The sequence below is a fragment of the Bos javanicus genome, chromosome 22 (assembly GCF_032452875.1).
Source record: "Bos javanicus breed banteng chromosome 22, ARS-OSU_banteng_1.0, whole genome shotgun sequence".
Taxonomy (NCBI): domain Eukaryota; kingdom Metazoa; phylum Chordata; class Mammalia; order Artiodactyla; family Bovidae; genus Bos; species Bos javanicus.
In genome coordinates, this window is record NC_083889.1 from 48,483,121 (window position 1) to 48,506,193 (window position 23,073).

At 56.0% G+C, this 23,073-nt stretch overlaps 2 protein-coding genes across 3 annotated transcripts; both read left to right on the top strand.

Moving 5' to 3' along the window:
- Nucleotides 1-575: 575 nt before the first annotated feature.
- On the top strand, nt 576-3,512 carry TNNC1 (troponin C1, slow skeletal and cardiac type). The gene is made up of 6 exons (XM_061396788.1): nt 576-667; nt 2,097-2,127; nt 2,345-2,491; nt 2,743-2,857; nt 3,083-3,219; nt 3,301-3,512. Exons 1-6 carry the CDS (start codon nt 644-646, stop codon nt 3,330-3,332), a joined length of 486 nt encoding a protein of 161 aa, XP_061252772.1. The 5' UTR covers nt 576-643; the 3' UTR covers nt 3,333-3,512.
- Nucleotides 3,513-10,259: 6,747 nt separating this feature from the next.
- On the top strand, nt 10,260-22,554 carry SEMA3G (semaphorin 3G). 2 transcript variants are annotated; one of them, XM_061396773.1, is made up of 16 exons: nt 10,260-11,646; nt 13,391-13,551; nt 13,675-13,737; nt 13,890-14,009; nt 14,272-14,362; nt 14,485-14,601; nt 14,823-14,968; nt 15,170-15,284; nt 15,377-15,446; nt 15,721-15,865; nt 16,164-16,395; nt 16,490-16,581; nt 17,219-17,260; nt 17,952-18,180; nt 18,442-18,581; nt 19,892-22,554. In XM_061396773.1, exons 1-16 carry the CDS (start codon nt 11,538-11,540, stop codon nt 20,327-20,329), a joined length of 2,310 nt encoding a protein of 769 aa, XP_061252757.1. In that variant the 5' UTR covers nt 10,260-11,537; the 3' UTR covers nt 20,330-22,554. The 2 variants fall into 2 exon arrangements, with proteins under 2 accessions (XP_061252757.1, XP_061252756.1); XM_061396772.1 differs by having other exon boundaries at nt 10,261-11,646; nt 19,889-22,554.
- Nucleotides 22,555-23,073: the final 519 nt, after the last annotated feature.

Genomic DNA, 23,073 nt, shown 5'->3' on the forward strand with positions numbered 1-23,073 from the left:
CTGCAGGAAAGTGAAGTCACTCAGTCGTGTCTGACTCTTTGCGACCCCATGGACTGTAGCTTACCAGGCTACTCCGTCCATGGGATTTTCCAGGCAAGAGTACTGTACTGGAGTGGGTTGCCATTTCCTTCTCCAGGGAATCTTCCCAACCCAGGGATCTAACCTGGGTCTCCCGCACTGCAGGCAGATGCTTTACCATCTGAGCCACCAGGGAAGCCCAGAGGGGTTTCACTTAAGTCAGAAGCTGCCAAGTCAGCCAGACCTGAGCAAGTCACCACCCCTCCAGGAGCTTCACCCACCTCCTTGGTTGGATAAGAGTTGTGTTGCTGGCCTGGGGCCCACTGCATTGCAGCTCCTGCCTGTCCTGGACTCATGTTTTCATCCATTCTAAAAACCTTTCCAGAGAGTCTCCTGGGGGAATGGGGGACAGAGGGAAAGAGCCCTGATCCTTGTAGCCCTTCATCTGCTCCTTGCCCTGGGCAGAGGACACAGGGACTCAGGCCAGTGTGAGATCACCAGGGCCGGGGGAGGGAGTAGAGGATATTGCAGGCAGGGGTGGGCTGGGTCGGGAATGCGGCGGGGCTGGGCTATTTAAGCCCAGGGCCGCTGGCAACCCCAGCAGCCTGCCCTGTGAGCCGCCAGTATGGATGACATCTACAAGGCTGCGGTAAGGGATGGGCCTGGGCAGGGCTGGGGTGGGCGTACCCACTGGGGGCTCAGGGGCAAGGTCACCCCAAGGAGGTGGTGGGGACCCAGGATAAGGTCCACGAACTTTCAGCCTAGACCTTCAAGGGGCCAGTTGGTCTGGCATTCCAGGGTGTAGAAGGGGTGAAGAGTTTAGGATCCGGGGGGAACTGTCAGGGTTGGTGGAGGACATCAAAGCTATGGCATCATGTCCAGCCCTGCCTCCAAACGTCGGTAGTCTGTGTCACTGTCTCTGGGACACACCTCTCTGCATTTGTGTCTGGTCTCTTTCCTAGTCTCTGTCTCTTTGTTCCTCCCAAGCTCTCCTTCTGAGGCTCTGTCGCTGTTTCCCTCTCCCCATTTCTGCCCCTCACATTCTGCTTCTCACACATCCAATCCCCCACCAGCCCCTTGGCTGCCTGAAGATGCTCTGGAGGGTGGGACAGGGGTTGTGAGGAGGGGGCTGCAGAGGGCTCTGAAGTTTGAGGCGGGCACAGAGGGACTAGGAGGGAATAACAGACCTGGGGCCTAGCCCCTGTTCAGCCTGGCAGGCTCAGGGCTCAGGGGCTCAGCTAGGGGGAAGGGCTAGAGGGTGGTCACCTTTTCTTGGTCACCCCAAGTCCCTGCAGGGGCCACTGAGGGGCTTCAGATGCTATTCCATCCTGGGAGTGGGGGTGTTGCTGACCTCTGTCCACCACAGAGACAAGGGCATCTGACACAGACATCTGTCTGCAAGGGAACCCCTACCTCAGCTCCAGGAAGTATGGCCCCCCTCCTGGGCAGGGAAGGCTACAGCTGGCTCTGGGGGTGCCCCTGTCTTTCCTGCAGGAGTCTGTGGAGCTGGGGGAGGGGGCAGCCCTCCACCCTGTGCCCATACAAGGCCTGGCGGGCCAGGGACTAATTTTGGCTCTTGAGACACCAGGAGGCCAAGGGGCCAGATAACGCTGCCCCACCCCCTGCATGCCAGAGTCCCCAGAACAATCACCAGGTTTAACTTTGTCCCCCGTTAAAAATAGCCCAGTGGCCACCGGTCAGGTTACAGCGGGTGGCTTTGCCCACCCCCGCTGTGGTTTTATTGTCCCAACCTGAGGGACAGCTGCCCCTCAGGCCACCCAGCTTGGGTTTCATCAGGGGGGCTGAACGGACACTGAGTGGCCAAACTGGCTATTGTTACTCAGGGTCACCTTGGTCCTGGAGCGGGTGCCCACCTGCCACCCTGGCCCTGAGCCCAGCCTCAGGGAGGCGAGCTGGGTCACCTCAGGGCTTTGGGGGCAGGCTGGGAGAACTGAGGCCTCTGCTCGGTGACCTGGGAACGGCCTGCCTCTTCCCGGCTTAGTCTTCCCACCTGTGGAATGGGCTGGTTTCCTCGACAGCAGCTAAGGTCTGAGCCTGAGACTTCTTTTCTTCTCTAGGTAGAGCAGCTGACAGAAGAGCAGAAAAATGGTGAGTGCCCCACCATGCATGTGGGGAAACAGCAGGGCCCAGCTGGGGGAGCGTGAGGACCCCAGGCTGCAGGCCCGAGGCTGGGGTCCCTCTCCCTGTCACCCCAGAGGTCTCAGAGGGGAGCGGGCAGGTTAGCAGGCAGCCCTTGGCGTCTGGCCTTCAGGGTTCTTGACTGAGATGTGCTGCTCTGCTTCCCCTCCTCTCCTACTGGACACAGAGTTCAAGGCGGCCTTTGACATCTTCGTGCTGGGCGCTGAGGATGGCTGCATCAGCACCAAGGAGCTGGGCAAGGTGATGAGGATGCTGGGGCAGAACCCCACCCCTGAGGAGCTGCAGGAGATGATTGACGAGGTGGATGAGGATGGTGAGCCCATTTGTCCCTCCCCAGGCCCCCAGCTCTGGCGGGACTTGAACCCTGGCCCTGCCACTTCTTACTCTGCGCCCTTAAAGGAGCTGTTTGGCCTCTCTGATCCTCAACCATATCATCTATGCAATGGGTGCAATAATCACACTCGCCTCAGAGTCACTGGGAGGATTCAGTGAGAACACCACTGGGGTCAGTGTCCAGCCATTCTGACCACTGCCCTTTAATGGCTGTGCCGCCCTCTCCCCCAGGCAGCGGCACAGTGGACTTTGATGAGTTCTTGGTCATGATGGTTCGGTGCATGAAGGATGACAGCAAAGGAAAGTCTGAGGAAGAGCTTTCAGACCTCTTCCGCATGTTTGACAAGTGAGTGTGTGAGCCTGGACCTCCGACCCTGACCCTGGCAGAGCTGGGCAGAGGGGGACAGCTTTGTGACCTTAGGCCTCCATCTCCTGTTCTGTGTGATGAGGGAATAGGATGCCTCATCTCCCGGTGGCCCTTCCCTGCTTCCCAGGGTCATGAGCAGGGCTGTTTCACCCCCTCCCCCTGCCCCTAAAATGGGTTCTGAGGCCCCTCTCACCCAACTGGCAGAAATGCTGACGGCTACATCGACCTGGAGGAGCTGAAGATAATGCTTCAGGCTACAGGGGAGACCATCACAGAGGACGACATTGAGGAGCTCATGAAGGACGGTGACAAAAACAACGATGGCCGCATCGACTACGATGGTGAGTGGGTCCATCTGAATCCCCCTGCCCACACCCTGCCCAGGCCCCATGTCTAACCTATGCCTGTCCATCTCTCCACAGAGTTCCTGGAGTTCATGAAGGGGGTGGAGTAGACACCAACCTTCACCCAGAGCTGCCTGTGCCACCTTCCAACTCCAGCTGGGCCCCGGGACTGTGGGCAGGGGGCCAGGGTCCCCAGGATGTGAACTTGGGTGTGTCCTTGATGAAGGGCCCTCCATGACTACCTCCCTCAGCACTGTTCTAGGAAATGCCAATAAAATCGTGCTCCTAGAGGCCTGGTGTCCAGCTTTCATTCCCCCATCTCCACCAGTGGCCTCTCCTGCCCTGACCGCCACCTTCCCTGTCCCAGAACCCATGCTCTCACCACCCTTGCACCCCGCCTTCTACAGCTCAGAGACCACCATGCTCCATACCCACCTGGCTCCTTTCTAGAACTGCTGGTGCCCAGGCTCCATCTCCAGCAATTCCACATCTGGAGTCTGTGGTGGCCCAGGAATCTGAGTTTCACAGATCCCTGGGGGCCATGGCTTTAGTCAGCCAGTTGGCAGCAGAAGGGTCCTAATACTTGGAGGGGCAGTCATTGAGCACCAGGCCAAGCCCTGGATGCCACTTGGCAGAGCAGCCATGGCTCCTTCTCATGTCTGGTTGGGGGCAGCAGGACGCTTGGGGGGAAAATGGCCTGTGGCTCCAGTCCCTCTGCCCACTCACTTAGATTTCCTGCTGGCAATGTTGACTCCCCAGACCCAGTGGCAAATCGTCTACTCTACCTCCCCTCACTCATTTGACAGGTAAGGACCCTGGTGCCCAGGGAGGCTCAGAGAGGGGCCTGTCAGGGTCATCCTGTGAGTCTGGGGAGAGCAGAGCCACCTGGCTCCCAGCCGAGGACTCCGATGAACAGGTCCTGATGGGCAGGACTCCCAGTTCCTGTGAACCTCATGACTCCAGCACCCACTTTCACTCCCTGTCAGGGAGTGGAGGCATGGGGCCTGGTGACTCTCAGCTACCTGGGGGTACCCAGGCCAGAGCTACGGACATAACAGTGAGACTGGCCTCCGGGAGATGGGGGACCACAAGGAAGCGAGGTGTCAGCAGTGGTGCTTACCAGAGGGACAGCTGCCCCAGTGCCTAGGCTCCAGCCAGAATGTCAGCAGCTGTTGTGCTCCGCCCAGCCACTCCACAGCCTCCCCACCTGTGCCCCAGCCTTGGCATTCTCCAGACAGGCCCGGCATTCCAGAGACGGTCTTGGAATTCTGAAGATGCCTCAGTGGAGGCCAAAGCTGGTGGGAGCTGCCTGGTCCCTGGAGAGATCGGGGAGAGGAGACGGGTCCCCTCCATCCTGTCCTCGGGAGCTGGAACTGAAGGACCTACATGTACACCCAGGAATGACATTCAGGATAGGAGGCAGGGTGACAGTGGGTGGCACCACCAGCCTGTGTGCCATTCCAGGGTTTAGTCATACCCCGACTATGTGTCTAGCACTGGCTGAACACTCGGACCTTTCAGAGGGAGGCCCAGTCCCTAACTTTGTGGAATTTATAGTAAACTCAGGAAGACAAAGAAGAGATGAGTACAGTGAGGAAACCAGCAGAGTGCAAAATGGGGATTGGAGAGGGGATGTGCTGGTGGGGTGGGAGAAACCCTGGGTAAGCGAAGGGCCCAAGGCCCTGGGAGGGAAGGAAGGAGGCGTTGAAGACAGCTGATGACTCTGGAGCTAGGGAATTTGGAGGCCCCGAGGTCTTGGCCCCCTGGACACAAGGGTTTTACTGGAATTGTGGGATGGGAGCTCAACTACAAAGGGCAAAAGGAATGAGGCAAGGTAAAGGGGAGATGGCAAGTGTGGACAATGCTGGTGATATTTTGCAAAGACTCAGGGAACAGAGAGATGAGCTGGAGCTGAAGGGAGATGTAAAGTCCAGGGAAGCTCACTTAAGGAGGTGGGTTAGGGAATGACCAATATGCTCATGGGAGCAACCTAGTGAAGCTGGGAAAGGAGCGAAGCAAGATGCAGGGGCAGAACTTCAGAGGGCCAGGGTCTCTAGGAGTGTGTCAAGGGCCTGTTTATAGCCCTGGGACTAGATCCAAGCTGAACAGGAAGGAAGAGGAAGCTTGAGGCAGGGAGGAAAGAATCGTGGCAGCAGGGATGCTGAGCAGGAGGTGGAATCAGAGGAGGAAATATTCTGAATGCAGACAGTGAAGGTCACATCTTCATTGATGATAACTTGGAAGATGGGTAACTGAGGTGGGGGAGGAGGACAAGGACCATAGGCTGGGGACTCCCACGGGATATGGGATGCTAACGGTATAAGCAAAGGAGGGGAGGAAAATTCCAAGAGTTGAGCCCTCTGTGAACAAACTAGGAGGATGACTGGGCCAGCTACAAAGAGGATACAAGGGGGCTGCTGGATGGCGCCTTGAAGGGATCCACACCACGTTTCTAATGCAGGGGGGCAAGAGTTCAATCCTTGGTCAGGGAACTAGATCCCACATGCCATGGGCCATGGCCAACAAAAAAGAGAAGGGGTCCACGGGTAGGAAGTTCTGTGAGATTTTCCCGATATCTGTGCTCCAGAATGAGGTTTTGGTGGAGGAAGTGCTGAGGGCATCCAATCTTCCCAGGTACGTCTACCACGGAATTCGAGCTGGGAGAAGCTGGGCTGCATGCTTTATAAGCCCGCCTGGGGGCACATGGCGCATCACAGAACACCTCACACAGCTGTATAGTGGACGCAGGCTGACAAGCTGCCATCAGTACATGCCACTGCACGCCCCCACATGCAGCCCCCGGGTCTGACCATTCTGCTTTGTCCAGTCCTCTCCGTTTCTGTTGGGCTGTGTCATCATTTGCCTGACAACGCTTCTTCCATGAAGCCTCCTTTGACTTCCTCCATCAGAAGCAAGCACTGGACGCCTGTAAAGCAAGGCAGTTAGAACACTCCTTCACAGCATACACCACAAGAAACTCAAAACGGCCTAGAGACTTAAGACATGACACAGTGAAACTCCTAGAACATAGGGAACGCATTCTCTGACATGCTGTGCTAAGTCACTTCAGTTGTGTCCAACTCTTTGTGACCCCATGGACTGTAGTCCACCAGGCTCCTCTGTCTACAAAATTCTCCCAGCAAGAATACTGGAGTGGACTGCCATGCTGTCCTCTAGGGGTCTTACCGACCTCTGCAGGGATTGAACCTGCAGCTTCTGCACTGCAGGCGGATTCTTTACCACTAAGCCACCTGGGAAGCCTCTTCTCTGACAAATAGTAGCAATCTTTTCTCAGATCAGTCTCCCAAGGCAAAAGAAAATAAAGGCAAAAATAAATGGGACCTAATCAAACTTTCAAGCTTTTGCACAGTAAATGAAACCATAAACAAAACAAAATGACAACCTATGGAGTGGGAGAAAAAATTTGCAAATAACATGACTGACAGACAAGGGCTTAATTTCTAAAGTATATGAACAGTTCATACAACTCAATATGAAAAAACAACCCAGTCAAAAAATGAGCAGAATAGCTAAATAGATATTTCTCCAAAAGAGACATACATCCATCAGCAGATGAATGGATAAGAAAGCTGTGGTACATATACACAATGGAGTATTACTCAGCCATTAAAAAGAATACATTTGAATCAGTTCTAATGAGGTGGATGAAACTGGAGCCTATTATACAGAGTGAAGTAAGCCAGAAGGAAAAACACCAATACAGTATACTAACGCATATATATGGAATTTAGAAAGATGCTAACAATAACCCTGTGTACGAGATAGCAAAAGAGACACTGATGTATAGAACAGTCTTATGGACTCTGTGGGAGAGGGAGAGAGTGGGAAGATTTGGGAGAATGGCATTGAAACATGTAAAATATCATGTATGAAACGAGATGCCAGTCCAGGTTCGATGCACGATGCTGGATGCTTGGGGCTAGTGCACTGGGACGACCCAGAGGGATAGTATGGGGAGGGAGGAGGGAGGAGGGTTCAGGATGGGGAACACATGTATACCTGTGGCGGATTCATTTTGATATTTGGGAAAACTAATACAATTATGTAAAGTTTAAAAATAAAATAAAAAAAAAAGAGACATACAGATAACCGATAGCCAACAGGCTATCTGTTGCATAAAAAGATGCAAAACATCACTAATTATTAGAGAAATGCAAATCCGAACCACAATGAGGTTCCACCTTACACCAGTCAGAATGGCCATCATCAAAATGCCTACAAATAGCGGTACATGTGTACAATGGAATGTTACTCGGCCATAAAAAGAATGAAACAATGCCATTTGCGGCAACATGGATGGACACAGAGGTTGTCACACTGAGTGAAGTCAGAGACAAGTATCATACGACATCGCTTATAGGTGGAATCTAAAAAAATACGGTACAGGGACTTTCCTGGTGGTCCCGTGGTTAAGACTCTGCTCTCCCAATGCAGGGGGCCTGGGTGTGACCCCTGGTCAGGGAACATGATCCCACATTCTGCAACTAAAAGTTCATATGCTGCAACTGAAGATCCCACATACCACAGCGAAGATGGGAGATCCTGAATGCCGCAACTAAGACCTGGCACAGCCAAATAAATAAATAACAATAAATATTTAAAAAATTAAAATGGGGCGATAGAGTCATACACGTAGAAAACAAGCTTATGATTACCAGGGGAAAGCATGGGGTGGAGGGAGGGTAAATTGGGAGACTGAGACTGACATACACACACTGCTGTATATAAAGTAAGTAACTAGTAAGGACCTACTGTATAGCACAGGGAACTCTTCTCAATACTCTATAATGACCTATATGTGAAAAGAAACTAACTGAGTGGACACATATAGAACAGTCATTTTGCTGTACTGCTGAAACTAACACAACACTGTAAGTCAACTATTCTCTAATAAAAAAGTTTTTAAAGTCTACAAAGAATAAATGTTGGAGAGGGTGTGGAGAAAAGGCAACCCGTCTACACTGTTGGTGGAAATGTAAACTGGTGCAGCCACTATGGAAAACATCATGAAAGTTCCTTTAAAAATGAAAACTAGAGTTACCATATGACCCAGTAATCCCACTCCTGGGCATATGTTCAGAAAAGATGAAAACTGTAATTCAAAAAGACGTGCACCCCATGTTCATGGCTTCCCAGGTGGCACAGTAGTAAAGAATCCACCTGCCAATGCAGCAGACACAAGAGACGCACATTTGATCACTGGGTCGGGAAGATCCCCTAGAGAAGGAAATGGCAACCCACTCCCAATATTCTTGCCTAGAAAATCCCAAGGACAGAGGAGCCTGGTGGTCTATGGGTCCATGGGGTCGCAAAAGAACTGGACATGACTTAGCAACTAAATAACAACAAACGTACGTACCCACACAATGGAATATTATTCAGCCATAAAAAGAGTGAAATATTGCCATTTGCAGCAACACTGGGTGGACCTAGACATGATCAAACTAAGGGAAGTAAGTCAGATAGAGAAAGTCAAATATAAATGATATCACTTATATGTGGAACCTAAAACATAATACAAAGGAACTTACTTTTAAAATAGACTCACAGAGATAGAAAACAAAGTTATGGTTACCAATGGAAGAAAAGAGGGGGAGAAATAAATAAGGAGTATGGGATTAATAGATACACACTACTGTATATAAAATAGATTAAAACGATTTACTGTATGGCACAGGGGACTATATTCAACATCATGTACTAATCTATAATGGAAAATAATCTGAAAAAGGATATATATATTTATATACATATATGCTAATCACTTTGCCATATACCTGAAACTAATGATATTGTAGATTGACTATACTTAGGAAAAAATAATAAACAAGTAACTTTTAAAACATTTTAACAAGAAGCCATCACTGGAGCATCTCCCCCTGCCCCTACCTCTCTCTTCATATTAAGGTTGCCTGGTTACTTACTGTGTGCTGGGTCAAGAGGCTGTAGTTTCTGCTGGGCGGCCCTGCTGCCCATCCAGGGCCTGACCCAGCCAGCAGCTTTTGGACCTCCAGCAGTTCTGACTTTGTCCATTAGATGGCACAAGATGTCTGTGGCTGGGCCCATTGATCCCAGACATCAAGGGCACCCTTGGGGTCTTTTTCTTAACTGCAGCCAGCAAGTGAAGATCTAAAATTTGTTTTGTTTTGTTTAGCCACGCCACACAACTTGTAGGATATTAGTTCCTGGACCAGGGATAGAACTCAGGCCCTCAGCAACGAAAGGACAGAGGCCTAACCACTGGACCGCCAGGGAATTCCCTGCAAGCAGAGATCTTTACAGAAGATCCTTACCCTGCTTCCTAGACTCGGAGCCAGGCCCAGAGAAGAAGAGGACCTGGTGAGGCCACGCAAGTTCAGCCCCTGCGACGGGCTGCTTTTCTGCAGTGTGGGATGGGCTGCCCCCCCATCCTGCCCGAGTAAACCCAGGCCTCCCCTGCAGTCACAGCTGGGGGCCTGGCTGAGCTTAGATCCCCAGGGTGAGCTGGCAGGCTGAGTTGTTGGGCCTCCCGCCCACAGCTGGTGGCCACATGCTGGTTGAGGGGCTGTCCAGCTCAATCTCCAGCTAGACATTGGCCCCTGGCCTGGGTGACAGGCTGAAGCATCTCCCCGTGGAGATGGATGCAGAGGGACTCCACCCTTCCCAAGGACCCAGGATATGACCACCATCATGGCAGCCGCTGCACAAGCACCTCTCACCAGTTTATAGAGCCTGGTACCCCTAAGGTCCCTGGCTCTGGACAGAGGAGACTGAGACCCAGAGAAGGAAGGGCCTTGCCCAAGGTTCTTCAGGGGATCCAGAGGAAGGATGGCCTCCCTGAGTAGACCCTTGCTCAATCCCAGGTCAGGAGGCACGTGTATTTCTAGAGGAGATGGGGACTGGGAGACAGGTTTCCAGGTCCCTGGGTCCTTCTTATGCTGACTCAAGAGACTGATTTGTTTCCAAAATTTTTTTTTTTTTAAAGAGAGAGATTGATCTATTTCCCTTTCAGAAATGAGCTAGAAAGGGAGGTGGGATCCCAGTACCTTTAGGAGCAAAGGGGCAGGACAGAGCAAGTCCTGTTCTCAGGCTGCTATGTGGCCTGGACCACCTCTTTCATTCTTTGATGCCATTTGAGGGTTCAGGCTCGTCTCTCCAGGAGGCCTAACTTACAAAAGTTTCTAGAATCCTGGGAGCACCAAGATTCTGGCTCAAGGTTGAAATCTTAGCACCCAAGGCTTCAGATTCTGAGTGTAGGGGTCTGGAATGGGGTAGAGTGGCAGCTGTGGAGGGTGGAGACAGGGACTACTGTTGAGATGACGGGGGTCTCCTTGAGTGTCCTTATTCAGCCTCTCAGCCTCATCTCCCCTCTTGTCGATATTCTGTGACTCTCCTGTCCCCTGGATCAGCACTCAGAGCAGAGGGAATGGGGGTATGAGCATCCTCCCCCTACCTTCACTCTGGAGGAACCATAGATATAGGGCCTACAGGCAGAGGGGAAGTCTGGGAAGAACCCACCACTCACCTAGTGATGCTCTGGGCCCCGGGGCTCTGGGAGAACTGGAGGAGGGAGGCGGGGCAAAGGGGGCTTCTCTGGCACAAGGTGAATCCTGTTCCCTGACCCAGTGAAATGGGATGTGGGGCCTGGAGGCCAGATAGGAATAGGCCTGGGTGGAGAAGTCTGGCCACTCATCTGTTGCCAATTTCAGATCTGTAAAGTGTGGCCGGACCTCAAGTCCTCTTCCAAAGCACAGAGTCCCTTGGGCTGGAATGAGTACCCCTAGGCAACTTGGGCCGTGTCAGGGGAGCTGGGGAGCCAGGCCAAGGCTTCAGGGGGCTGGACTCTTGGTGTCAGGGACCTGGGCACAGAATCAACCTGTGGGGGGGTCTCTGTCATGGGCAGTGGAGGGGCAAGGAGCAAAGGAGAGCCCAGCTAGACCACCCATCCAGCTCATCAACTTCTGATGTCCCTTCCAGGCTATCTCTCCCCCTTGACATTTTGCTAGAGCCAAGGGACTTGGGTTTATGGACATTTCCGTATAAACCATCATAGCCTGGCCAGAAAAAAAGTCCCCCAAATGGAGAACCAGCTATTCTGACACAGAGCCACCAACTGGGCCAGCCGAGGTGGAGGGAGAGGCTGCAGGTGGATGGCGGGGCACTCGACCCCTCCCTCCTCCTCCCGCCTTGGACGGGGTGGAGCCGCTGCCTTATAAGCAGCAGAGGCGGGTCTGGCGGCAACTGAGCAAACTACAACCAGCGGCATCGCGGGACCCAGGGCAGCTCTGCAAGCAGCTCGGTGCCCGTTCCTCAGCATGGCCCCCTCAGCCTGGGCCGTCTGCTGCCTCCTGGGGGGCCTCCTCCTCCGGGGGGGCAGTCCCAACCCCGGCCCCAGCGTGCCCCGCCTGCGGCTCTCCTTCCGAGGTAGGGCAGTGCACTCTGTGGAGTGTGGAGCCCCTGTGGAGCCCCTGACCCTGCTATACCCCAGGTGTGGGACTCTAGCCAGCCCCAGGCAGTCTGTTCTGCCAGCCGGAGGGGGGATTCAGCCACTCCTAGAACAGCCTGCAGGAAGGACTTTACAGTTATTCCCGGCCATGTGCTCCCTGCTGGCTGCCAGAGGCTCCTGGGAGGAAGGCAGGGGGAGGGGGACCAAGCCTGGCAGATGGGACCGGGGTGGAGGTGGGAGACAAGAGACACACTGGGGGAGAACCTGAGTGAGGGGGCTTAGAGAAAAGGAGAGGGAGCTCAGTAGAGGCGGGCAGAGAGAGATGGGGAGGGGGCAGAGAGGGCAAGTCTGGAGGATCTGTCTACTCTCAGCTGCGCTCCTTGCCCAGGGCACACAGTGGGGAAGAGGGGGCCCCTCAGCCCATCCCCACAGCCCTGTTCCCACTCCTGCCTCTGGCAGCCCACTTTGTAATGCTGGCCTTTCTCTTCCCCTCCATCCGTGAGGCTCTGTGTGGCTTCCCTTCTTTGCCCATCCTGGTCCAGGAAGTTCCTCTGCAGATCTAACCTGTTGTGTTAGATCTGTTGTTAGATCTGTTAGATCACAACCATGTTGTGCTGCAGCTGGCACAAGCCTCTTCTGAATCTGACGAGACACAGGCTTGCAACAGAGTTTTCTTCGTGGGGAAACCAGAGGGATGGTCACCTTCTCCCAGTCCAAGGGGCGAGACTCAGGCCTTCTCTGGAGAGTTGGGGGGCAGGGGACATGGCTCCACTCTGGAGTCTGAAGGGAGTGTGGTGGTGGTGGGGTTGGGGAGGAGGGGGTGGAATGGGGTCCTGCCCTGGGAGCTGTGGCTTTGGGGGAAGTCAGGCTACAAGAAAAGGTCCAAAGAGGGCAAATCTACTCCAAAGTACTGTCAGTCACGGAAGGCTTCCTGGAAGAGGCTGTTAATGAGTTTGGGGATAGAACTGAGTGTTTGGGGATAGAAAAGATGACTTTTGGGGCAGGCTTGGCCATCCCCCCTCCCCAAGGGTGGCCAGACATCCTGCTGTTTGTTTGCACACCCCTCTCCTCCGGCTACCTAGCTGGACCCCAAAGACCCATTTCAGGACTCCCACCTCCTGGGACCATCACCTGCAGACAGCCGCCTCCACTCCTGGGTAGGCAGCGTCGATGGAGGAGAAAACCTTCAGCCATATCCCCGGACCAGAGCCTAGAGATCCACCTGGCCGCATCTGGCCTCTCCCACACCCAGGCCTTAGGCAGATGCTCCCTCTGCTGGGAACACTCTCCCCTGTCTGCCCATCCCACTGAGTCAGCTTTGTATGCTGCTCAGACCACCCAGCCTTCCTCCAGGCTCTCCCAGCACTTCGCCCAGCTTGCAGCCATAAGTTCTGCTGGTGGGGCCATCTTCCTTGAGGAGCCGGTAGAGCACAGGCCAGGGGAAGGAGATGTGAACTGAAGACCAGGGGGCCATGGAGTGGAGGGAAAGGGGGCAGGCCTCTGGGTGGGCTTGGCTGGGTGGGGGGCTCTGAGTCCCCTGTCCCACCCACCCCCAGGAGTCACTTCCCAGAAGCCCTCCAGCAGCCCTGTGGATGGAAACATTTTCCAGATGTGAGTGTGTGTGGGGCGGTAGATGCACAGCTGGGACCCTCCACCTCCACAAACTGGCTGGAGAAGTGGGCTGAGCAGCAGCTCTGACCCCCTCCCTCGGCTCCCTCCTAGACCTCCTATCTGCCAACCGTTGTGCCATCTTTCTGGGCCCCCGGGGCTCCCTGGACCTTCAGGCCCTGTACCTGGATGAGTACCGGGACCGACTGTTTCTGGGCGGCCGTGATGCCATCTATTCTCTGCGGTTGGACCAGACATGGCCAGATCCCCGGGAGGTGAGCTGGACAGTTTGGGAAGCAACTCTCTCTGAGGGCTAGGTGACTCCAGACGGGAGGCTGACTGGGGCAACTGAGGCTGTGAGGTCAGGGGTCAGCCAGGCTGACCTGGCTGTGTTTCAGGTCCTGTGGCCACCGCAGCCCGGACAGAGAGAGGAGTGCGTTCACAAGGGAAGAGATCTTTTGGTGAGTGCTATCAGGAGGGACTGTCCCCGACCCTGACCCACACCCAGGCCCTGACCCCAGGTGCCTGAGCTGGGGCCACGTGGAACAGATCTTGATGGTCTGGTAGAATCTCCCCTCACCCAAGATCCATCCCCCATCTGCCTTCTCCCCAGGCGGAGTGCGCCAACTTTGTGCGGGTGCTGCACCCCCACAACCGGACCCACCTGCTGGCGTGTGGCACTGGTGCCTTCCAGCCCACCTGTGCCCTCCTTGCTGTTGGGCATCGTGGAGAGGTGAGCTGCCGCGGCCCCACAAAGGGCTGGGAAGCTGTGACATTTCCTCCTACTGTCTGAATTCTACCCATTGAGCCTGGGTCAGGGCAGAGGGGTCAGAGCCTGAAAGGCGCCTTTGTGCCAGGGAGCCGCCCCTACTGGCAAGGTCCTGAATGAGGGCGCCTTCCACCCACCCCACTGTCTAGCCGCACGCAATGGCCACTGCCCGGGTAGGGGGCTGGCACTGCTTTCCCAGGTAACTCGTCTCCCTCCCTCTCCCCAGCATGTGCTCCATCTGGAGCCCCGAAGCATGGAAAGCGGGAGGGGGAGATGCCCACACGAGCCCAGTCGCCCCTTCGCCAGCACCTTTGTAGGTGGGTGACGCCCAGGCCAGGGCCGGCATGACAAGGTGGGGTGGCCAGCATCATTGGGAAGGGATGGGCCAGGTTCAGGGCCTGGCCCTCCTCCCCTGACTCTGCCCCCACCCCAACCCTAGGAGGGGAGCTGTACACAGGCCTCAATGCCGACTTCCTGGGGCATGAGGCCATGATCTTCCGGTCTGGGGGTCCCCGACCAGCCTTGCGTTCTGACTCTGACCAGAACCTCCTGCACGGTGAGCTCAGGGCTCTGTGAAGAGCAAGGCTGACTGGGTTCTGCCCCTGGCACCAGCAGCGAGGAGGGAGTGGGGACCGGAGGGGCAGCCCATCCCCACTCCACTCCCTAAGACCCAGTGGGGTCCCTGGGGTCCCTGCGCCTCTTCTCCTCCTCACTGGTTCACCCCTGCCCTGTTCCTCCCCGTGAGGGCCCTCCCAACTCCTCCCTGTTACCTCCCAGACCCCAGGTTTGTGCTGGCCGCCCGGATCCCTGACAATTCTGACCCGGACGACGACAAAGTGTACTTCTTCTTCTCGGAGACAGTCCCCTCGCCTGACGGAGGCCCAGGCCGTGTCACCATCAGCCGAGTGGGCCGCGTCTGTGTGGTGAGAGCTGTGGAAGGGACAGTGAGGTTGGAATCCTGGCCATACACGTCTTCCCAGCCCTGTCCCCACCTGAAACTGTAGGCAAACTGAAGCAAGGGTGTGGAGCTGACATCCATGCCTCCCTCCAAGGGTGAGGGTGGAGGAGCAGGAAAGGGGGGGCCTGTCCTCGGGCCCCAAGGCTGACCGGCCCCCACCCCCCAGAATGATGCGGGCGGCCAGCGGGTGCTGGTGAACAAATGGAGCACCTTCCTCAAGGCCAGGCTGCTCTGCTCCGTGCCTGGCCCCGGCAGTGCCGAGACCCACTTCGACCAGCTGGGTAAGGGCATGGCCAGAGCACACAGGGTGAGGGCTGGAGAGGGCTCAGAGCCCGTGAGTGGGGGGCATTGGCGGTGGCCTTCTGTCTCCCAGAGGACGTGTTCCTGTTGTGGCCCAACTCGGGGAAGAGCCTGGAGGTGTACGCTCTGTTCAGCACGGTCAGGTGGGCAGATGGCCTCCCCTCACCCCCACCCCCGGCCCTGTCTCTACACCCTGGCCTCCCCTGTTGAGCCCCTGCTCTCACGTCCCAGCCTAGCCAGGGGTCCCTGACTCTGTCCCTGACTCGGTGACTCCGTGGCTGTATTCTTTGCCTGGGTGTCCTTGTTTTCCCGTCTCTGCTGACCGCAGGCCCCATCATCCTCCCTATGGAACTATGCTGCCCCCTTCCTGTCTCTGAGAACCTCCCTGGCCTGACTATCCCTGTCTGTTCTCTGCAGTGCTGTGTTCCAGGGCTATGCCATCTGTGTGTACCACATGGCTGATATCTGGGAGGTCTTCAAGGGGCCCTTTGCCCACCAAGATGGTCCCCAGCACCAATGGGGCCCCTATGGGGGCAAGGTGCCCTTTCCACGTCCTGGCATGGTGAGTATCTACCTGGGACCAGGGCAGGGAAGAGGGCTGAGTAGATGCTGGGAGGGGCTCTAGATGCCAAGGACAGGCTTGGGTCTGCGCAAAGCCCCAGGGCAGCAGCTGGGCTGGGTGGGGTGAGGAGGGGAGCGGAGCCCTGACTACACTGAGGAGTCTCTCATACAGCACTAAGGGTCCACGAGCTGTCCCTCAGAGGCTGGTGTGAACAGCCAGTGGAGTCTAGACACAGACTGGGGGTGGGGAATGTGACAACCCAGGAGGCTTCAGGCACTCCCTTTGCCATGGCCTACAGTGTCCCAGTAAGATGACTGCACAGCCAGGACGACCCTTTGGCAGCACCAAGGACTACCCGGATGAGGTGCTGCAGTTTGCCCGAGCCCACCCACTCATGTTCCGGCCCGTGCGTCCCCGGCGGGGTCGCCCTGTCCTTGTCAAAACCCATCTGGCCCAGCAGCTACGTCAGATCGTGGTGGACCGTGTGGAGGCAGAGGACGGGACCTACGACGTCATCTTTCTGGGGACTGGTAGGTGGGCTGCCTGGGGTGCCTGGCCAGGGGAGGTGTGCGGGGACCTGAGCTGCCCCTTCCTCTCCCACTGACCCCTCCTCCCCTGCCCCAGACTCAGGGTCCGTGCTCAAGGTCATTGCCCTCCAGGGGGCGGGCTCTGCAGAGCCTGAGGAAGTAGTTCTGGAAGAGCTCCAGGTGTTTAAGGTGAGCAGGGGGAACTGATGGGGAAGGTTCCCTTAGGCTCCATCCCTGTGTCTAGGCCTGGCTACAAGGAAGCAGGAGCAAAGTGTAGGAGGGAAATGGACCTATCTTTACCGAACCCGCAGTCAGTGGGCAGTGGGCCTCACTATCGCAGAGGCCTTGCCGACGCTTCTAAATGACTGCGGGCCTAGAGACATAGTCTGTGAGTTGAGAGGTGGGGGGCCCAGGGACAGATGGCCAAGGCGATCGCCCCTTGACAAAGCCCTGCCAGGCTCAAGTTGCAATGAGGAGTGATTGACACCCCAAGGGGTTCTGCTGACCCCTCTACAGAGTCAGGCAGGGGGTCATCTGTGTTTGGGGAACTGCTGAGCTTCCCCAAGTGGGTGGAATGGGTGATTTGGGACAGCTGCCTCATTGCTGGGGGACAGGGCTGTGGGAGGGGACACCAGAGCTTTGTGCTTTTAGCCAAGCCTTGGAGGCCAGCCAGGGAGAGGGGACCTTTCTAAAACACAATGTGTGGGAAAGACCATCTGGTCTTAGTTGCCAGGGAGTGCACTGACCTGGGAGAAAGATGGCTTTCACTCAGAGGCTGGAAGAGGCTGAAAGCAGGGATTCAGGGCAGGTCTCACTTCTTTCCCAGGTGCCAACACCCATCACTGAGATGGAGATCTCCGTCAAAAGGGTAAGAGCAGCTGCCATGACTGCCAAATCCTCCTTCCTCTGATCTCCTGAAGTTTCCCTGAGCCCTGCTGTTTCCCAGCAGGCCCTGGGGCTGCCTGATTAGGCCCCGCAATGACGGTTGTGGGTTCAGCTAGGAGCTGAGATTCCCACGCACGAAACCCATGGGCAGTGGGAGGCCCTCAGTAAGTAAGCCTGTGTTCAGATAAGGGGAGATCCACAAAGGCCAGCAACTCAGGGCAGACAAAAACATGCTTGAAAACAGGATCCAGATTTTACATCAAACAGATTTTAAAGACATGCTGTGTGTCCTTTTGCAAGTGGCAAAACCTCCCCAAGTTCATCTGCCCCAGTTTATCTTTGGGTAAATCTCGACTTTTGTGCTAGAACTGCTCAAGGCAGTTCACCTCTAAAGTCAGAGGCAAGGCCATTGGGGTAGAAGGCAAAGGTCTGCTGCTTGGAGGGTCTGGAAAAGCCCCGTAGAAAAAAGACCCCAGGTGTGCCCCATCTCATCCACGCCCTAGCATAGGATCCGACGCAGATCAGGTGGGTGATAAACATTTTTTGTTCTGGGAATGCACTCAGGAGGTTCTGAAAGACTCTTGCAAATGTCAGGAGTGCCGAGGGGGCTGAGAGCCTAGCTGCTTCCGTGTGGAGCACAGACTCACCTCGGGCTCTGCCTGTGTCCCTCCCAGCAAATGCTGTACGTGGGCTCAAGGCTGGGCGTGGCCCGGTTGCAGCTGCACCAGTGCGAGACGTATGGCAGTGCCTGTGCGGAGTGCTGCCTGGCTCGGGACCCCTACTGCGCCTGGGACGGTGCCTCCTGCACCCGCTACCGGCCCGGCTCCAACAAGCGGCGGTTCCGCCGCCAGGACATCCGGCATGGCAACCCTGCCCTGCAGTGCCTGGGGCAGAGCCAGGAGGGTGAGCGGCGGAGGGCACGGGTCGCCCCTGTGGAGGGTGGCCTCAGGCTGCTCCTGTGGTCACAGGCAGCCCTCAGTTTCTGTGTGTGTGTAGCTCCTGTCAGCTATGGGTGCAGTGTCTTTGGGTAGAGAGAAGGGCTTAGGGATCAGCAGATGCCTAGTCCCTGTCACATTCATAGGGGGTCCTGGGCTGTGGGAGTCAGTTGGTGGTCCTGGGGGCCTTACAGTTCCTGAGCTGAGCCCACTTCCAAATCTTCCCCAGAGGAGACTGCAGGACTCGTGGCGACCACCACTGTCTACGGCACGGAGCACAACAGCACCTTCCTAGAGTGTGTGCCCAAGTCCCCACAGGCTGCCGCGCATTGGTTCTTGCAGAGGCCCGGGGACGAGAGGCCTGAGCAGGTGAGTGAGGACCCTGGCTCCAGCCTGCACGTGTCCTGCAGTCACACCCCTCCCTGAACTCTCAGGGGGAACCTGTCAAGATCAACTTAAGAAAAGCGTGTATCAGGCCCCTGGGGTGCCTAGAAGGAGGTGCCCCTGTTCCTGCCATCTGGGAACACCCAGGCCAGATGTGGTAGAACTTCTCCAGTGACAGGCAGCCCACAAATTTCCAGGCCCTGGGCTGGGCTCTGTCTGAGAGGGCCTGGCAGAGATGGCGGAGAGGGAAGGGGGGCTGGGCTGGTCAGGAAGGCTCCCATGCTTACACATATGGCTCATCTTTGAAGGGGTCTCTTCCTCAGGGTCTTCCTTCACCCTAGGAGGCCTGGGCCCCTGACCACCGGCCCTTGCACATACACCTCCACTACACACACATACACACAAGTACACACTGCCTGGCCCCTCACTTCCTCCCTAGAGTCCAGCTGTCTGCCTAGGCCCTCTCCTCCCCCATCCAGGAAAGTCTGTCAACCCCAGAGATGGCTTCAGTCTGGGGCCTGAGCTTGGGTGTGGGTGGCGCAGGGTGAAGAGCCATTCTCAAGCTGCTCCCACAGATGGGAAGGGGAGGGAGTGGGTTGATTACAGGAGGGGCTCTCCTCCCAGCTTGAGAACTGGGGGAGGCCAGCCTTGGGCCAGCTGTTAGGCTGGGCACTGAGAAGTCTCCCTGGGAGGGCAGAGTCAGGGGAGCAATGAGATGGAGTTACACACCACTCACCACCCAAGCAGTGCAGCCTCGGTGTACACACGTGCAGACAAAAGCCCAGCCAGGGTCCAGGCCAAAGATGGGTCGGATCGGAACCATGCTTCCCTCCTACACCATGATGGGCCCACAGGCCCTTCAATATCGGGGGAGTGAACAGTGCAGACCAAGACAGGGAGAGCTCTGTACAGTGTCGAGTGTAGAGCAGTTTTAGTCCTGGGGCTGGGGGTAAACCCTGACTTGAGAAAAAGCCCATAAATACCCTTTAACCTTCTCTGTTCTCTGGGAATGTGTGCCAGGGGCCCCCAAGGCCAAGATAGGGGCTCCAGAGCTCTGACGAGGGGAGAAACCAGTCAATCAAACCTTTGAGAAGCCCCCTTCGCAGGCCCTGTCCTGGGTTCTGGGAAAGTGAGGCCCTGCCGGCAGTTAGTTCAGTCAAGGACGCTGAGCCTGCATGCTGCTGGGAAGGGGAGAATGAACCCTGAGATGGCAAATGTGGAAAAGCAAGGGGCAAAGAAGTTGATGGGGCAAACACTGCTCCAGGCGCCCTCACGCCCTCCCACACCTCCAGCAGGTGAAGACCGACGAGCGCGTCCTGCAAACAGAGCAGGGGCTGCTGTTCCGCAGGCTCAACCGCCTGGATGCGGGCACCTATACCTGCATGACGCTGGAGCATGGCTTCTCCCAGGTGGTGGTCCGCCTGGCTCTGGAGGTGATCGTGCCTGCACAGCTCGACATTCTGTTCCCCCGGGAGCCGAGGCCAGAGGAGCCCACAGCCCGAGGCGGCCCCACCTCCCCCTACTCCAAGGCCTGGTATAAGGATATCATGCAGCTCATTGGCTTCGCCAACCTGCCCCGGGTGGATGAGTACTGTGAGCGAGTGTGGTGCCCTTCCCGCAGCCGCACCCGAGGCAAACAGGCCAAGGGCAAGAGCTGGGTGGGGCTGGAGCTGGGCAAGAAGGTGAAGAGCCGGGTGCAGGCCGAGCGCAATCGGACACCCCGGGAGGTATGAGGCTACATAGAGGAGGGAGGAGGAGGGGGTGGTCGGGATGGGCCAAGTGGCCAGCAGCAGCCCCCAGCATCTCCCACCCACCCAGCTAGGGCAGAGGGGGTTAACGTGCCTGATGGCCTCTTAGAGATAGAATCTCTGAGAGGCCCCCTCCAGGCCACCCGCAGGATAGGCTGGGGCCTGATGGAGGGCCCTGTGTCCCAGGCCTGTTCCTTGTCCCTCTCTGGGCTCTCAGTCCCAGGCGGGAGTCAACACCCTCTGGCTGCTGGCAACCCCAGTGGGTCTGCTATTTGTTCTTGAGCAAGGCTCCCACAGCACATTTCCGCTTGTGCCCAGAGGCGAGAGGGTTGGGTGGTTCTTACCCAGCCTGCAGAACAATGGCCATTCTGAGTGACCCTTAGAGTAGGTGTGTGGGTGCGGCTGAGGTGGTGTCTGGGCAGGGGGCCCGCAGGCAGACAAGGAGGGTGGAAGTCGCCCGTCAGCTAGCACTGGCTAAGAAGACCTACCTTGACTGAGGTGGAGAGGGAAAGTGGAGGCGCTGGGAAGGTGGAGCAGCAAGAACCCCCTCCCACTTTGTGCCCTGATGTTTGGTGGTTACCTGCCACCGCCCACCCCCTCTTCTCCATCTCAAAATCACAGAAGCACAGGCTGCTAGAGCTCCCTGAACCTCCCAGCCTAACTTCTCTACCCCGGGTCCCGTTGCTGCCAGGCATGTTTCCTGAGATGCCCACCCCCTCCTGATGGGATTGCCTCTCCCCACCATCAGGGTCTCCATGTTGATGGGCAGGGAGAGGGTGAATTCTGGGAGAAGCTGTCCCTCATCTTTGTGGACTAGGAGACAGGGAGAGGGGAGTTGGGGTATTTAGAGGAGGGGGCTGTCTTTCCCAGGGCAATGCAAGCTTGCACACAGCTGGGACAATGGGGACGTGGCAGCTGTGTGAGCAGGCTGTGTGGTGAGGACAGAAGGCAGCGCTCTGCCTAGGGGGCCACAGAGGACTGAGATGGGGAGAGGTCAGGAGACCCTAGTATCGGCTACGGGACCCAGGAGCAGGAATTCTCAAGGCCCCAAGAAGGTGTCAATCAGCCCAGAAGCCACAGGTTTCCCACCCTGGGATCTTTGGTTTCTGCTAAATAAGGGTTTGTCATGGGTGGTTCATTTATGAACCCTATATTTTTCTTTTAAGGGAGAAAATTGCAGGGGGAAGCTGCTAAAGCCTGCTGGTTCTTGGGGGGGTGCTGCCAGCTCAGGTAGTCAGGACACATTCTGTCTGGGTGTGTAGGGAGGTGTTTTTGCCATCAGCAGTAATGTGTTTCTTGGGCTGGGGAGCATGGAGGAGGAGGAGGACTAAATGAAAAGTTGTTCCCAGCCTGCATATGAACAAGTCAGTGACGCACAAAATGGACAGGAGGGGGACAAGAGCCTCAGGTTCAAGATTCCCTCCATTAAAAACCAAGAGGAAGGAAGGGGGGAAAAAAAACAGATAAAAAGACAAGGCTTCCTGCCCGCCTGAACTCAAACCCAGACTGTGTCTGCCTTGGATTGCATCTGAGCCCCACGTCCACTCCCCACCTCTAGAGAACTGGGATCTGAAACAGGCCCCTTCCCCTCTTCTCATGGAAAGTGAGCCAGATGTGTCCTGAGGCTAACCTGACAGCACTCGGGGAAGCCTGCAGCCAGCGGCACTTGTGGCTGGGATGTCAGCAGGTAAAAGCAGAGGAGGAGCACTGTGCGGAGGGGGCTGGAGAAGAGAGGGAAAGAGAAGACAGTGGCTATGGAAGAGCGTAGGGGGAGAGCCCAGAGCCCCAGGCATGGATGTCAGAGCTGCCAGCAGCTCTGCCCCCGAATCCCAAGTTTTTTCAGTGGCAACTAGGCTGGGTCCCCTGGGGAAGTTACTCTGGAAAATGGAGGGAAGAGTTCAAAATCCTGACAAGGAACACCTGTACTTGGAAAATATGGATAGCTTCTACTGATCTCCACCCCGCCATCCCCATGGTACCTTGTGTTATTCACTCCTGGAAATGCCTCTGTGTGTGAATTCTATTTTTGTATTCATCTGTCGGGATGGGCCTCGTGGTTTCTCTGTCTTCAAAGCACACTTCTCATAATTACCATTGTTCTTTATATCGTCACCGCCCCTGAGTGCTGGTGAGGAGAGTGCAGGGGTTTTCCACACAACCTACAGGGAAAGGGATGAAGCTAATATTTATATCACGTAATTATATCATTATTGTGTCTGTGTATTTCTGTACTAAATTGATGCCATTCATGTGAGCTGTAAATGAGGGGCCTTCCCTGTCTATTCCAGAAGGGCAAAAACACCCTGGGTGGTTTTTTCTAAAAGGCAAGGAGATGGGTATCAGAGGAAGGAAGAAGTCAGAGGGCTTTGCTTATGAAGCTGAGATTGCTTATTAAATTAGGAAAATCCCATCCCATGGGCTTCTGAGACTTCTTGGAACTTCAGGAAGATGTTGAGCCAGGAAAAAAAAAATGCTGGCAAAGGGCAGCTGGCACGTAGGCAGCCTGCTCCTTTTTCACAATAACGCTTGACTTTGTGACAGCAGCATTTGGCCTGGTGCCTGTCTTCAGCAGCCACATACCAACGTATATTAAAGCCACTGTGCTCTTGCTGGCGGCGGGGGCGGGGGTTGGGGGTGGAGGGGGTGGGGAACAGGGAGGGGGGCAGGCTGTGCTGTGGGAGCTGCAGCTTTGGGAGAGGAGGGGGAGCCCCTGAGTCTGAACTACTGTG